The 15517-nt window shown below is 42.8% G+C and overlaps 1 protein-coding gene across 3 annotated transcripts; it reads left to right on the top strand.

Annotated features, from left to right (window-relative positions):
* The first annotated feature begins 2246 nt into the window (after window positions 1-2246).
* Window positions 2247-9128, top strand: PMAIP1 (phorbol-12-myristate-13-acetate-induced protein 1). 3 transcript variants are annotated; one of them, XM_055297481.2, is made up of 2 exons: window positions 2247-5051; window positions 7462-9128. In XM_055297481.2, the coding sequence occupies exons 1-2, from the start codon at window positions 4994-4996 to the stop codon at window positions 7566-7568; spliced, it is 165 nt and encodes a 54-aa protein (XP_055153456.1). In that variant the 5' UTR covers window positions 2247-4993; the 3' UTR covers window positions 7569-9128. The 3 variants fall into 3 exon arrangements, with proteins under 3 accessions (XP_055153456.1, XP_055153446.1, XP_055153442.2); XM_055297471.2 differs by having other exon boundaries at window positions 2247-5093; XM_055297467.2 differs by lacking the exon at window positions 7462-9128 and adding an exon at window positions 5245-7455 and having other exon boundaries at window positions 2247-5067.
* Window positions 9129-15517: the final 6389 nt, after the last annotated feature.

Below are 15517 nucleotides of genomic sequence, written 5' to 3'. Positions count from 1 at the left end.
GCCCGCCACCACGCCCGGCTAATTTTTTGTATTTTTAGTAGAGACGGGGTTTCACCGTGTTAGCCAGGATGGTCTCGATCTCCTGACCTCGTGATCCGCCCGCCTCGGCCTCCCAAAGTGCTGGGATTACAAGCGTGAGCCACCGCGCCCGGTGCTTGGCCAACTTCTATTCGAGCCTCAGGTCCCTATGTTGATGCCCTTTCCTACTGATTGCTCTCCCAGGCAGCCCTGTAATCTGCTCTAATTTCCCTGGCTCAGGACTGACACACATCTTATTGCACCTGCTTCATTACTGTCTGTATCACCCTCTGGCCTTGCTACTCAAAGTTGTCCACAGAGCAGAAGCAGCAACATCGCCAGAGTTCATGAAAGATGCAGAATCTCAGGTCCGAGCAGAGCATCAGAATCAGACGCACATTTTAAGAACATACTCAAGTGATTCTTATGCACATGAAATTTCTGAGTTACTGGTCTCTCCACCAAAGATTGCATAGGGGCTGGCAGCAATGCCTTCCCTTGGCCTAGCTCAGTGTCTGTCTTTTTGTTTTTTTGTTTTTTTTTTTGAGACGGAGTCTCGCTCTGTCGCCCAGGCTGGTGTGCAGTGGCGTGATCTCAGGTCACTGCAAGCTCCGCCTCCCAGGTTCACGCCATTCTCCTCCCTCAGCCTCCTGAGTAGCTGGGACTACAGGCACCCGCCACCATGCCCAGCTAATTTTTTGTATTTTTAGTAGAGATGGGGTTTCACCGTGTTAGCCAGGATGGTCTCGATCTCCTGACCTCATGATCCGCCCGCCCTGGCCTCTGAAAGTGCTGGGATTACAGACGTGAGCCACTGCGCCTGGTCTGTTTTTTTTTTTTTTGAGATGGAGTTTTGCTCTTGTTGCCTAGACTGGAGAGCAATGGTGTAATCTCAGCTCACTGCAACCTCCACCTCCCGTGTTCAAACAGTTCTCCTGCCTCAGCCTCCTGAGTAGCTGGGATTACAGGCATGTGCCACCACACCCGGCTAATTTTGTATTTTTAGTAGAGATGGGTTTTCACCATGTTGGTCAGGCTGGTCTCGAACTCCTGACCTCAGGTGATCCACCCACCTCGGCCTCCCAAAGTGCTGGGATTACAAGCGTGAGCCACACTGTGCCTGGCCTCAGTGTCTGTCTTAAAGAGAGATTTTTTTTTCTTTTTTTTGAGACAGAGTCTCACTCTGTTGCCCAGGCTGGAGTGCAGTGGCGCCATCTCGGCTCACTGCAACCTCTGCCTGGGTTCAAGCAATTCTCCTGTCTCAGCCCAGCCTCCTGAATAGCTGGGATTACAGGATTACAGGCATGCACCACCACGCTCAGCTAATTTTTGTATTTTTAGTAGAGATGGGGTTCTGCCACATTGGCCAGGCTGGCAGACTCCTGACCTCAAGTGATCTGCCGGCCTCGGCTTCCCAAAGGGCTGGGATTACAGGCGTGAGAGATATAATCCATCAAATACTCTGGCTAATTTCCTGTTAACAAACATGCTATACGGGAAAACAACAACAACAACAAACACTTTTATTAGAACAAACACAATCAGATCTACAGCCTGTATATTTTATCCCAGGTTGACTCTAAATATGCCTCATTTATATCTCATGTCCTCTTGTTTAACTGTCAAATCCTATTTTCTGCAAGAAATATATGAATGACTATTCTGTTACTAATTATGCTTATCTTGTTTTGTCATTGTGGTTCATATATATATATATACATACATATACATTTTCCTTTTTTTTTAAACACTGACATCGAAATGATCAGATGTGCACTGTCATTTTTGACAGTGTTTTACGAGAAAGGATTATCTAATAGTTTTTTAAAATGTCATTTTCACCAGTCCTACTTAAAAAAAAATAGTAGGGAATTCTAACGCTTCATGATACATTTTTATTAATTATTTCGTTTGGTCAAATATCTCCATGTTTATATTTGTTGCAAGCCCAACATTAAATGATACCTCCCTTTTCCAGAGGATATACAGTTAAAAGAAGCTATTCACTCTGCTTCTAGCTCTTTTTTTTTTTTTTTTTTTTTTGAGACACGGTTCTCCCTTTGTTGCTTGTCATTCAGGCTAGAGTGGAGTGGCTGGCTCATAGCTCACTGCAACCTCCTCCTCCTTGGCTCAAGCAATCCTCCCACCTCAGCCTCCCGAGTAGCTGACACTACAGCTTGTACTTGTATTATCTGCAGAGTCGGGGTTTCATCATGTTCCCCAGGTTGGTCATCAACTCCTGGACTCAAGCGATCCCCCTGCCTCCACCTCCCACAGTGCTGAGATTACAGGTGTGAGCCACCATGCCCGGCCAATTCTCTTTAGAGAACGTTAGATCTGCCAAAGAGTTTATGGACCATCTCAAATCCCAAATCTTTAAAAGTCCTCTATAAACCAGCTGAATTTGACCCATGTCCCAAACCCCCCTCCCCTGACTTCTTTCCGCCCTTTTCCTCCTTGCAAGCTGAATTTGCAATTCCCTAAAAAACAGAGTTGCCTAAGGTTTGTATCCAGTATGGGTCACGTGACCAATTCTTTTCTAATGAAAATGTTAGAGGATGGGATTAGCATACCTTTTGTAGGTAAACAATGTTATGATTCACTTTTTTTTTTTTTTTTTTTTTGGTGGTTGTTGAGTATATTCTCTGCATTTCAGGGTGCGTATTTGAACGACAGAAATTTAATAATTGATGCAACCAAAAAGTTAACGGTGTTCCTTATGTATTAAGTAAGTCAAAATGAGCCTGGAGCGGTTTTGAATTACCGCTTGGGGATAATAGATTTCAAGGCAGCATCTCCACTGTGCTTCCTGCATCTTTTGATGATTCCTAAATTCTGTCCACTCTTACCCGTTTGTATATAAACCACTCAAAAACAGCCAACATCAGCCTCGAAACTATGTTGTTTAAACTCAAGAGCAGTTTTGTTCCATGCTTATATTGTTGTCCATACCTTCAGCAGGGCCAAGCCATAAATAAATATTTGCTGGTTTGTGTTGACTGAATGATTTAAGATAAATAAACAACCTCAAATGCCTACTGAGGCCAGATAATGTAAATGGGAAAAGTAAACAGCAGGGAGTGTGGTGAACAGGAGCACCCTAGGTTCCTCTAAAGGTTGTGGCTTCGACCACACTTCAAGCCTATTTTGCACTTTTGGAAAACGGATCCCAGGTTGTCAGAGCTTCTGGTTTTCCAAGAGATGCTGGAATCTGGGTTTTTCATGCAATCCCTCAATGTTTAAGATGTTGGTAATCAATTCAAATTTTTACAATACATTTTGAAGGCCAATACTGTAAACCAAACTAAGCACTTCTAGGGAGCCCTTGCAACGAATTTGCAATCTTTTCATTAAACAGCACAGCTAAGATGAAAACACGCTTTTTTTTTTCTTTTTCTTTTTTGAGACAGAGTCTTATTCTGTCACCCAGGCTGGAATGCAGTGGCGCGATCTTGGCTCACTGCAACCTCCGCCTCCCAGGTTCAAGCGATTCTCGTGCCTCAGCCGCCCAAGCAACTGGGACGACAGGCGTGCACCACCAAGGCCGGCTAATCTTTTGTATTTCAGTAGAGACGGGGTTTCACCATATCGGCAAGACTGGTCTCGAACTCCTGGTCTCAAACGAACCACCAGCCTCCGCCTCCTAAAGAGCTGGGATTACAGGCGTGAGCAACTGCGTTGGGCGGAAACACACATTTTCTAAGAAAATGATTGCTGGGAAGGCTACAGTGGGTAAGAGGTCTTGCTCTCTGTGGGCCCGCCTGGGTCGGGATCAGCGCAGTGCTCTCTGCCTAAGCGAACTTGGGAATTTTCTACAAAGCTCAGTTTCTGCACCTGTAAAGTAGCAACGGTTGTTCTGAGGCCAGAATGAGAAAATGCATGCCAAAGCCCTTAGCATGAAGCGGCTCTCAGTAACCGTTAACCACTCCTCATTACCCCTCTTCATAATAGTAGAATTACTCATGGCCTCACCAAATATTGTGCAAATAATTTCACGTTCCCAGGTAGCTCATCCCTCCCACAAAAGATTTGAACGTTTTCCATATGATAACGATCCACTCGTTTTTGCTAAACATCCAGAATGGGCGATATCGACCTATCTGGAAGGACACATACGAATCCCTTCCCAACTCAAACACGATGTTCTTTCTGGCTGGCACCAGGGCTTCTGTTTGCAGCGACTTCCTGGGACCCGGCGCTTTCTCACAGGGCCTCTGGCATCTCCTCTGCGGTGATTAAGGTTCTTCTCATTTCCCTTCCCTGTTACTACCCATACTCTTCAAGTTCGATAAGTTTCCTTTTCTAATCTCTTTTCCGGGCTTGTTTACCCAAGTCTCTAATTGCCAAGGCCTCTGGTCTCTCCCCACCCACAACTTTCCTCCTGGTTAAACCCTTCCCCTCCCGCCACTCCCAGCTCCCGCCACTCCCAGCTCCCGCCACCACTGCAGCTGACGACGTCCAGTGTTTGCAGATGGTCAAAGCCGACCCCCTTCTCCTCCCACCCCATTTTGTAAGGAAGTAATTTCGGGGCCGAGCGCTCTACGCCCCCCGCCGCGGGTCGGCGCCGCAGCGGGTCGGGAGCGTGTCCAGGCGGGTCGCGCTCAGCGGGGGACTTCCCCGCCCGCCTGGGTCCCGCGTCAGCTCACCTAACGCCGTCTGCGGGGCGGGGACAGGGGCGGGCCCGGCGTCTAGTTTCCCTACGTCACCAGGGAAGTTCTCATTGGACAAAAGCGTGGTCTCTGGCGCGGGGACCTTAGAGAGGCGCGGGGACCTCAGAGTTGCGCGGGGACCTCAGAGTTTCCCGGGCACTCACCGAGTGTAGTTGGCATCTCCGCGCGTCCGGACACCCGATCCCGGTACCCCTTCCTGCGGCACTGTTCGTGTTCAGCTCGCGTCCTGCAGACGTCCGAGGTGCTCCAGTTGGAGGCTGAGGTTCCCGGGCTCTGTAGCTGAGTGGGCGGCGGCACCCGCGGAGATGCCTGGGAAGAAAGCGCGCAGGAACGCTCAACCGAGCCCCGCGCCGGCTCCAGCAGGTACCGACCCGCTGGGGCCAGCGAAGACCCAGGCCGGGCGAGGTCGGGGCCGGGGTGGAGGTCTCGGTTGGGGCGGGCTCAGCTCGTCGGGGCTCAAGCACAGACTGCACGCGGGCTCAAGGTCGGGCCAGGTCTGTGCCCTGGCGCGAGCCTTAGGGGAGCCTCCAGAAAGTTCTTCGGGGGTTTTCCCCAGGACGGCGGGGACGGCGAGGAACCAAGCCGGATTTGGGATTGGGATGCAGCTGCGTTTCACCAGGGGCAAAAAGCTCCTCTCCTCCTCTCTTTCCTCCTCGCCACTTGCCCTTCCCCGGGGCCACGAGGAACAAGTGCAAGTGTAGGCGGCTGCCTCTGGGAGAAAGTCATTATCGCGGCAGAAGGGGCAGGAGAGAGCCCCGGGGACCGCCTGGACTCCCAGTGCTTCCAGAGACGGCCCCATAAGGGCCCCTGTGTTCAGGAGCCTAGAAAATCTTGTAACATTTAATAATCGATATTGTGGAATGTGGAGATAGGAGAATAGGAGTTAGTCCGCTCCTTTTTTTCATTCATTCATTCCCACTCCCCACCCCGATACATACAACTCCATCATAACTTTTCAGGCCTGCGCCCCGGCCCCATCCTTTTTCTAAATCTAAACAGAGAACCCAGTCACTGCCCAGAGCCCGAAATCTGTGTGGGCCATACTGCTGTTGCATCAGACGATTATACGTCCCCCCACCTTTTAAGTTACTTTCATTTTATAGAGCTCCTGGGGCGTGCTAAGGAAGTGGTGCATTGCAAATGTGACCATGCCTAAGATGGTAACAACAGGCTGCTGTCTCTGGCGCTTGTGTAGGATGGAAAAAGCTTTGTCTACCTTTTGTGATGTCTTAGGATTCTGACCTTGTTTCTTTCTGAAGGATCTTACCTGTGCACAGCACTTTCTGGTCCGACTTAATTCCCAAGAACAGGAAGCAGCACAAAGTCCTTCTTAAACTTGATTTGATTGATACTAATACATTTATAGGTGTGTAACTGCAATTTTTAAAAAATTAAGGAAATGACCGGGAAGTATTTTCTGCCTTGTTTTCTACATTTTTGGTGAAAGGGATAACTTTTCCACTTAGAATTCAGGGCTTCCAGTGTCGGATGCTGAGTGGTATTTGGTTTTTCTTTTAGAACTGTATATTAATATATCTCAATCTCTGCAGACAACATGTCTATGTAAATACTTCCCAACATGTTTGATCCTGTAGCCCATAAAGAATAACATCTTAAGAGATTAATTAGGTCTCTTGGTGTAGGAGTTAGGAAAGATTTCACTCACCTCTTGTAGAGAGAAATTGGTTGAAATATAGGTTTAAGATTTTGCTTTACTATATATTGACAGCTTTGATTCATTTTGAGCCTAAATACGGTATTTTCAGGGTCGATTTATAAAATAGACCAGATTTTAATTTGTAATCATGATTTTTAATGTTTGTAATCATGCAGTGTACCCGAAAGACCTCAAGCTGCCCTTTGAAATATTCAAGAAAATTGAAATTATAGTCAGTATAGATACAATATTATAGTCAGTATAGTATTAACTGCACTTACTGAAAAAAAGTGTACTTGGAAATTATATTATAAGCATTATTTTTCTTAATATTCAGTTAGAATAACTCAATTCCAAAAAGTAGTAAACATGTGAATTAAACATTGCTTATTTTCTGCTCCTCTCATTTCCATGAAGGCAATGGATTGGTACATAATGGTGTTATAGGAAGAAGTGGGTTTACATTAAAATAGAAATGTTTAAATTATTTTGGAGAATGTGGACTTAATTTTAGAATAAGATTTTATGAGTCTTCTATGAAAAAATATCAGAGTTTTTTAATGAGAAAAAGAATACCTCTAGATTTGCCTATATAATGAGAGTATAACCTAAGCTGTAAATTATTGCCATTTGAAAATCAAATCCTACTTGAAAGCCACACAGAACTTGACTTCTGTTTCCTAGCCAACCTTAAATGAAACAGAAAAAGATGACATCATCTAAGGCTGGTGACTTATGCTACTCTTTGTAGCATTGCTTTTAAAATGAAATGGTTTTATAATGTTCTCACATCTCAAAGAATGATAATGCTACTCTTCGTAGTATTTGACATAAAGAAAGGTAACACTTGCCTCATCCAGGATGCGTTTTTAAAAACCTCAAAGTAAATGTCTTTATTCTTACCTTAACGATTGCTTTCGGTGAGTCACAATGTGTGTAAGTGTGTGTGTGTGTGTGTGTGTGTCACATTTGGAAAACAGGTGCACATAAAGCCAAAGTTAAGAGAAATGCTTCCTGGGATCCTCAATTTGTCACTAGTGTGGGCGTATTAGGTCTTGCTGGTTACAGTTTGTGATATCATCAATGTTCATGTCCATGTTTTGCTTTCCTTCTCAGAGCTGGAGGTTGAGTGTGCTAATCAACTCAGGAGATTTGGAGACAAACTGAACTTCCGGCAGAAACTTCTGAATCTGATATCCAAACTCTTCTGCTCAGGAACCTGACTGCATCAAAAACTTGCATGAGGGGACTCCTTCAAAAGAGTTTTCTCAGGAGGCGCACATTTCATCAATTTGAAGAAAGATTGCATTGTAATTGGGAGGAATGTGAAGGCGCATTCACGGGTGCCCTTGGAAACGGAAGATGGAATACATCAAAGTGAATTTCTGTTCAAGATTTCCCAGATTATCATTCTTTGGGATGAGAGAACATTATAAAACCACTTTGCTTATTTTAAAGCAGGAATGGAAGATCCTTGAAAATAAGGAAATAATTATTGACACATTTCTTTTTTACTTAGAGAATTGTTCTAGTGTTTTTGCGGAAGATTACTGCTGGCCTACTGTGAAGGGAGATGACCCATCATTAGACTGGGCAGCTGGGGAGAAACAGTTCAGTGCTTTGTTGTTGTTGCTGTTTTTGGTGTTTTGCTTTTCAGTGTCAACTCAGCACAATGTATATGATTCGGTTTATACATATTACCTTGTTATAATGAAAAAATTCATTCTGAGAACACTGAAATGTTATAGTCAATGTTGATTTCTTCGGTCACTACACAACGTAAAATCATCTGTTTCTTTTGACTCAAATTGTATTGCTTCTGTTCAGATGATCTTTCATTCAATGTGTTCCTGTTGGGCATTACTAGAAACTATGGAAAACTGGAAAATAACTTTGAAAAAATTGGATAGAAGTATAGGAGGGTTACTTGGGGCCAGTAAATCAGTAGACTGAACATTCAATATAATAAAAGAACATGGGGATTTTGTATAACCAGGGATAATAAAAAGAAAAAAGAAGTTGATTTTTAATTGATGTTTTTGAAACTTAGTAAAACAAATATTCAGAAGTAACTTGATAAGAAATGAATGTTTCTAAAGAAGTTTCTAAAGATTTGGAAAATGCTCCTTGTCATGTTAGTTAGTGTGCATCCTACAAAAAGTGATCTCTTAATGTAAATTAAGAATATTTTCATAATTGGAATATACTTTTCTTAAAAAAAAGGAACAGTTAGTTCTCATCTAGAATGAAAGTTCCACGTATGCATTGGTGAATATATATGTCTACACATACTTACATACTTATGTGGGTATCTGTATAGATAATTTGTATTATAGTATTATATAGATTCTTAGTAGGGTCTCAAGTAAGTTTCATTGTTTTTATCTGAGCTATATACAGTCCTCAAATAACATAAAGTCTTGATTTTATTTCAGTAGAAATAATTTTATTTATTTTGCTTATTTATAATTAAAGTATTTTTCTTTAGTTTGAAAATGTGTATTAAAGTTACATTTTTGAGTTACAAGAGTCTTATAACTACTTGAATTTTTAGCTGAAATGTCTTAATGTAGGTTGTAGTCACTTTAGATGTAAGATTACCTCACATCTGTTTTCCTCAGTATTACTTAAGATTGTTTATTTAGTGGTAGAGAGTTTTTTTTTTTTCAGCCGAGAGGCAGATATCTTACCATCTGGTATTTATGGTCTAACCTGTATTTAAACATATGTACACATATAAAAGTTGATACTGTGGCAGTAAACTATTAAAAGTTTTCACTGTTCTTTTCTGTGTGTTAATTTTGTCTTCATCTTGTAAACTACTAACTACTAAGTGTTCATTATCAAGCCAAAGTATTTTAACTGATTTCCATCAGCAGACATCCTCTGACCTTCTGACCACACTGTCTCCTCCCAGTAGTTGGAGTAGAAAATATAGGAGAATTTGCATGATTTCTGCTGTCAAGGGACTTACACTTTAATTGGGAGGGGAAATAGTGAAAAATAGGAAATGAATGCCCGACATAGGTCCCTTTTTTTTTTTTTTTTTTTTTTCTGAGACAGTCTTGCTCTGTAGTCCAGGATGGAGTGCATTGGCACAATTTTGGCTCACTGCAACCTCTGCCTCCTGGGTCTAAGTGATTCTCATGCGAAAGCCTCCCCCACACGCCACCACACTGGGTAATTTTTGTGTTTTTAGTAGAGACGGGGATTTCAACATGTTGACCAGGCTGGTCTTGAACTCCTGGCCTCAAGTCATCTGCCCACCTTGGCCTCCCAAAGTGCTGGGATTACAGCCTATAGAGATTCATGATCTAATTAGAGGTGTTTTGTGAGCTGGCACCCTTGACTTCTCCTGGGTCTGTCTGGCAAGAGGAGCTGCAGTGCAGTTTCCTTTTTGGCGACCTCACACTTCTTCCTCTGCTTCCAGCCCTAGAGTAGCAAAGATTGCTTCATCTGAGGTTAGTCATGTGCAAAAGTAGGTGTAACTCAATGGCCTTCCTGTTTGAGTGTGAGAACTAAAAGATACCCCTAGTTTTTAGCTTCAATCTGGGAGCCACATCTTCACCCCAGCTCTGCCCAGGGAGTCAGCTGACACCTTAGAATGTAAATTGTCTTCCTAAAATGGGAAACGTGAGGGAAGAAGGAGGAGTTATAGAGGAAAAGAAGAACCAGAGAGCTGAAGGATGCAGGGTTATGGACAAGATACACAACAATGCCTGGAGGGAAAGGCTTTTGTCTGGGAAAGTGGGGTGGAGGTGGGAGCTTGCCTTCAGAAAGGGTGGGGACAAACTGCATGATTTGATTTGAGAATCACTGGAAGAGTAACTCCTGTCTCTAAGCCTGTTCGCATAGCCAGAATTGTTTGCTAAAAGTGCGCCTTATTAGTTCTTGCCACCACTAGAAAACAAATAAGGAAAAAAAGTGTACCTCAGGCTCTTCCTTTATATAAAGAGTAACACATGAGGGCTTAGGCACAGATTCGCGATCTTCAGGTATTAGAGCTATATATTTTTTTGAGAACCATATTTTAATGTTAGAAAATGTCCAAGATGTTCAGGCAATTCTATCTGTTGACTGACAAAAACTGCTAGCTTTTAAATTTGCATTTATATTATAAAAGAAAATATCTTTCAGTGAATAAGTTGTCCTTCAGTTTAAAGAACTGTGTGCTGTGATTTGGGTTTTGGAATCCATTGCAATAACTCTGCAAACTCCTCCCTGCCCCACTTCCTCTCCTCAATCACGGAGCAGAAACCACCTAAAGGGTCAAAAATCCTGTAAATCTCATTGTCAATCGTCAAAGGGGACGATCCATCATCATCAGGAAGAGAACCAACACCTTAAAAATAGAATAGTGACTGGAAGTGCTGTGATACAAGGAGTATCCCACTTTAGAATCTTGAAGCTGGACTTTCAAGGCAAAATCATGAATGAGCTGTGTGACCTTGAGCAAGACAACCTCTCTGAGCTACAGTTAATCTGAAATTGGGACTTAGATCATCTTTAAGGTCCCCTGAAGTTTGAATCATAAAATGGGATGGCAGAGGAGTCTGAAGAAGGTATCCCACCACAGTTCCAAGTCTGTTGGCCCCCACTCCTGAGCTTATTTCAGACACTGTAAGAGGAAAGTTAAGGGTTTGCAAAAAGAAGCAGGGGAGTGGGATTTTAAAAGACCCCCCAAAATTTCTGTTTTCTGGATTCTTCTCCCAAACATTGATTCTAAATCTTAGAGGAGGTTGAATGGGAACCTCTTGGACTTGTATTTTCTTAGAAAGGAGAGTTTGGTATGCATTCAAGCTTTCCCAGTGATGGTATCACTGCCAGAATTCCTTCTTAGGTGGAGCTGAAAATAGATAGGGTCACCTGATAGACACACCTTGTGGTGTCATCACATGAATTTTCTCAAGTAATAGTTCATGGTTAAAGAGCAAAACATTTGTCAATACGGCCCAGGCACTAACTTTAGTTTCTCTTGTAAAAACTTTCAGAAATCTGTTTAGCCAATTCAGGGTGATACATTCATGCTCATGATCTATTCCCTTATGGTTTTCTTCCAAATATACCATTCTTCAAATCACCAGAAAAACAGGAGAGTTGATAAGAGTTATAGATGGGGATTTTGGATTCTTTAATTTAGCAAGTAATTAACCACATGCTCTGGGCACCTCCCAACCATCCCCCGCCCCGATACAGTCCGTGTAATCTATGCTCTCTGCCATTAGACATTGCTCAGTGCGAGAAGGCTCAGCTTGGATTTACACTGTGCAATAAGATAGAATAGAACGACAAAGAATGTGCAAATAACTCCTTGATATTTCTTGTGTTTTATGAAAAGGCCTCTATTGTTCTTCTCATGCTCTCTCACTATGATCTCTAGCAGAGCCTATGACATTTGCCCATTTCCAAATTCACATCTTTACTCAGCCATTTTCAAAACGACTATGTCCCTCTCCCACAATTGTCGCTGTCATTGCCTCTGCCTCTGGCTTCAGAATTGTCATTTTGCCAGTTTGTGCAACTCTGGATAAATATTGGATCTCTGTTTTCTTATAAACTGGTCTAAAATATATCTATTTCAAAGCATCATTGAAAATCAAATTAGATGAGATGAATATAGTGCCTGGTTCACAGTCAGTGTCCAGTAAGTGTGAGTTAACTTTCCTGACAAGGTGGAGGGAGGGTTAGAGATTAGCTTTCTTACAAAGCTATGGAAGATCTTACCCAATTAAGGTTGTTAGACTGAAACGAAACCTTTCAAAGGAAAGACGGGTAGGGCAGTGGTGTAACTGGAGGGGAAGTGGCAGTTTTTCCCTTGATGAGGCCATCTGCTTTTAATTTATAAACTCTTAGTAATGGTAAACCGTTTTTTTTTTTTCACCTGGTATACAACAGCTTTCACAAGCACTATTGAATTGTCCAAAGCCCCTTGCATGTATTCATATAAAAATTCAGGTCCTGATTTACATAATAACATCTCAGGAAGTAGAAAGAAAGTTCCGGTCTAGTTATTTTTGACTGGGGTAAGGCTAGATTTGGGTACAGTAATTTTTCAAGAGGGAATCTTGAAATGCTTTCCTTGAGATAAGACCAAAAAGAAGTGTTAATTTGGAAAACACAGGTCAAACCCCAGCTGCCTTTGTTTTTGGCTTTAGGGAGTCAGTTGCACACATCCACAGGGGTGCAACACTGCTACGTTAACACTATACTCATATGACTCATATATACTTACATATACATGTATGTACATATATACACATATGAGTATATACTAATAGGAGCAAAACTTCCACTAGATAAATACTACTCACTGACAAACCCATCATGTGCCAAATACTTTCAAAACATAACTTTATTAATCCATCTGGTGCTCAGACACTCCTATTCGGAAGGTATGATTATCTTTTTCATTCTAGGAAGCAGCTTCAGAGAATCAGTAGTGTCCTCAAGGTCCCAAAGTAGTCAATTGGCAAATGAGGAGAAGTCACAGGATTTGAACTTGGGCTTTTCTTTCTTTCTTTCTTTCTTTTTTTTGAGACAACCTAGCTCTATTGCCCAGGCTGGAGTGCAGTGGTGCAATCTCAGCTCATTGCAGCCTCCATCTCCTTGATTCAAGCGATTCTCGTGCCTCAGCCTCCTGAGTAGCTGGGATTATAGGCTCACACCACCATGCCTGGCTAATTTTTGCATTTTTAGTAGAGACAGTGTTTTGCCATGTTGGCCAAGCTGGTCTTGAACTCCTGATCTCAAGTGATCCGCTCTCCTCGGCCTTCCAAAGTGCTGGGATTACAGGCGTGAGCCATCTCGCCTGGCCTGAACTTATGTCTTTCTGAACGCAAAATTCTTTTATCTTCCTACCACAACGCGACTGCTTCCCAGTGTGGGGCTGGAGGCAGGATCCCCGTCCCAGAGCAACGCTAGTTTGTTTTCCATCCTGCATGTCATTAATTACAACCAAGGTTTACACCTCTGGGTGTTCCAAGGAAGGCTGATGATTAAGCCAGCTGATAGGCAAAAAAAAGACTGATCATTGCAGCCCCTATTTGCACTCATCTGGTATAGGGGCTTTCCAAACCACAGCAATAAATGAGACTAACCCTATAAACTGTCTCACGTTAATCCAAGAAGGTAGGTAGAGCAAGCCAGTCAGCCACAGTCATGCGGCATCTCACTCCCAGAGGGATTTTGTGGTGGAGGAGAATAGAATTAATTCTGAAAGAAACAGCATTCATGGGCTTGCTTTTTACCAACTTAAGCCAAAACAGACCTGCACGAGCTATTTGTAAATGGAAAGAAAGTTATTAAAAGAAGCCAGTCAAAACAGCAACGGGTGTGTTTCTTCGGCTCCCCTGCAGTATCCACCCTATTTCAGCAAGTCTAGGTAGAAGTCAGGAAGGAAGAATAAACGGCTGCCACTACTTTAACAAAAATCAAACAACAGAGAATATCTAGACTAACCAGTGTATGTTTGTGATGATTCATTTTGGACAAGCGTTGGGAACCCGTCAGAAATCGACGGGTGGTTATATTGTGAAATCCTCTGGTTTTACAAAGCCTGCATTTTTAGTAAGAGATTCCCAAATGCTGTCTTCGAGAAACACGCATTTATTGATTCATCAGGAAAACACTCCCCTTTTCCTATCTGAATACAAATGACACAATACAGTGCTGGCCACTGAAGTAAGAAAACAGCTCCCTCACCCCTTTCGAAATCTTTACTGATGTTATATTAAAATGAACAGGTTTCTGAGAACTAGCAAGTCAAGACTAGAACTTTAACTTTCAAAATGTCATTATAGAGGAATAGAAGGAAGTCAGGCTAATAACTTATCAATGACTCCTGGGCTACCCTGGTATTCAGTGACCTTTCCTGGAGTCTTGGAAAGCACCTAGTCTGGATGATAAATCTAGGCTTTTTTTCTGAACTTTAAATTAACGTAAACAAGGACAAAGGGCAGTAACAAGGCGTCAGTGTGTTACTTGCCAACCATACTATTTTTAGAATAAATTGGCTAACTTAAAAAGTATATATACTTGCTTAAAACATACTTTCCTGTAAGTTATCCTACACTTACACTGAAATTTTTTCTTTAAAAATATTGTGGGAGGCCACAGATATTGGCCCTTTTCTTTATGAAAGCTTTTTATTGTTTCATCCTTAATGAATATGGAAATTTCTTTGGTACTGGCTTGCCTCTGACTGTCTCGCTTTTAAAACTGAAAGTCCCTTGGCCAGGTGCCTGTGGCTTATACCTGAAATCCCAGCATTTTGGAAGGCCAAGGCGGGCGGGTCACAAGAGCCCAGGAGTTCAAGACCAGCCTGGGCAACGTGGTGAAACTCTATCTGTACTAAAAATCCCAAAATTAGCCAGGCGTGGTGGCACATGCCTGTAATCCCGGCTACTTGGGAGGCTGAGGCACCAGAATTGATTGAACCCGGGAGGCAGAGGTTGCAGTGAGCAGAGACCGAGCCACTGTACTTCAGCCTGGGTGACAGAGCAAGAGTCCGTCTCAAAAATAAATAAAATAAATAAAAACAGGCTGGGTGTGGTGGCTCATGCCTGTAATCCCAAAACTTTGGGAGGCTGATGTGGGTGGATCACCTGAGGTCGGGAGTTTGAGACCAGCCTGGCCAATATGGTGAAACCCTGTCTCTACTGAAAATACAAAAACTAGCCAGGCATGGTGGTGCTGCTCCTGTGGTTCCAGCTACTTGGGAGGCTGAGGAAGGAGAATTGCTTGAACCCGGGAGGTGGAGGTTGCAGTGAGCTGAGATCATGCCACTGCACTCCAGCCTGGGAGACAGAGTGAGATTTCATTTCATAAAATAAAATAAATAAAATAAAATAAAATATAAATAAATAAAATAAAACTGAAAGTACCATGTCCTGGAAATGCTTTCACTTCCAGGCAAATCAGGTGAGTCACCCTTGTAAGGTTGTAATGTGATTCCATGTGAAATGTTAGTAGATTTAACCCTAAGAATCTACATCTAAGTAGCTATATCCTACTAACTTTTTTTTTTTTTTTTTTTTTTGAGACAAGGTCTTGCTCTGTTACCCAGGATGGAGTGCAGTGGCACAATCTCAGCTCACTGTAACCTCTAGGCTCTTGGGTTCAAGGGGTTCTCCTGCCTTGGCCTCTCTAGTAACTGGGATTACAGGTGAGTGCC

Source organism: Symphalangus syndactylus, chromosome 1, assembly GCF_028878055.3.
Source record: "Symphalangus syndactylus isolate Jambi chromosome 1, NHGRI_mSymSyn1-v2.1_pri, whole genome shotgun sequence".
NCBI classification, from domain to species: domain Eukaryota; kingdom Metazoa; phylum Chordata; class Mammalia; order Primates; family Hylobatidae; genus Symphalangus; species Symphalangus syndactylus.
Note: the sequence above shows the minus strand (reverse complement) of the source record. Positions and strands in the feature narration are given on the sequence as shown.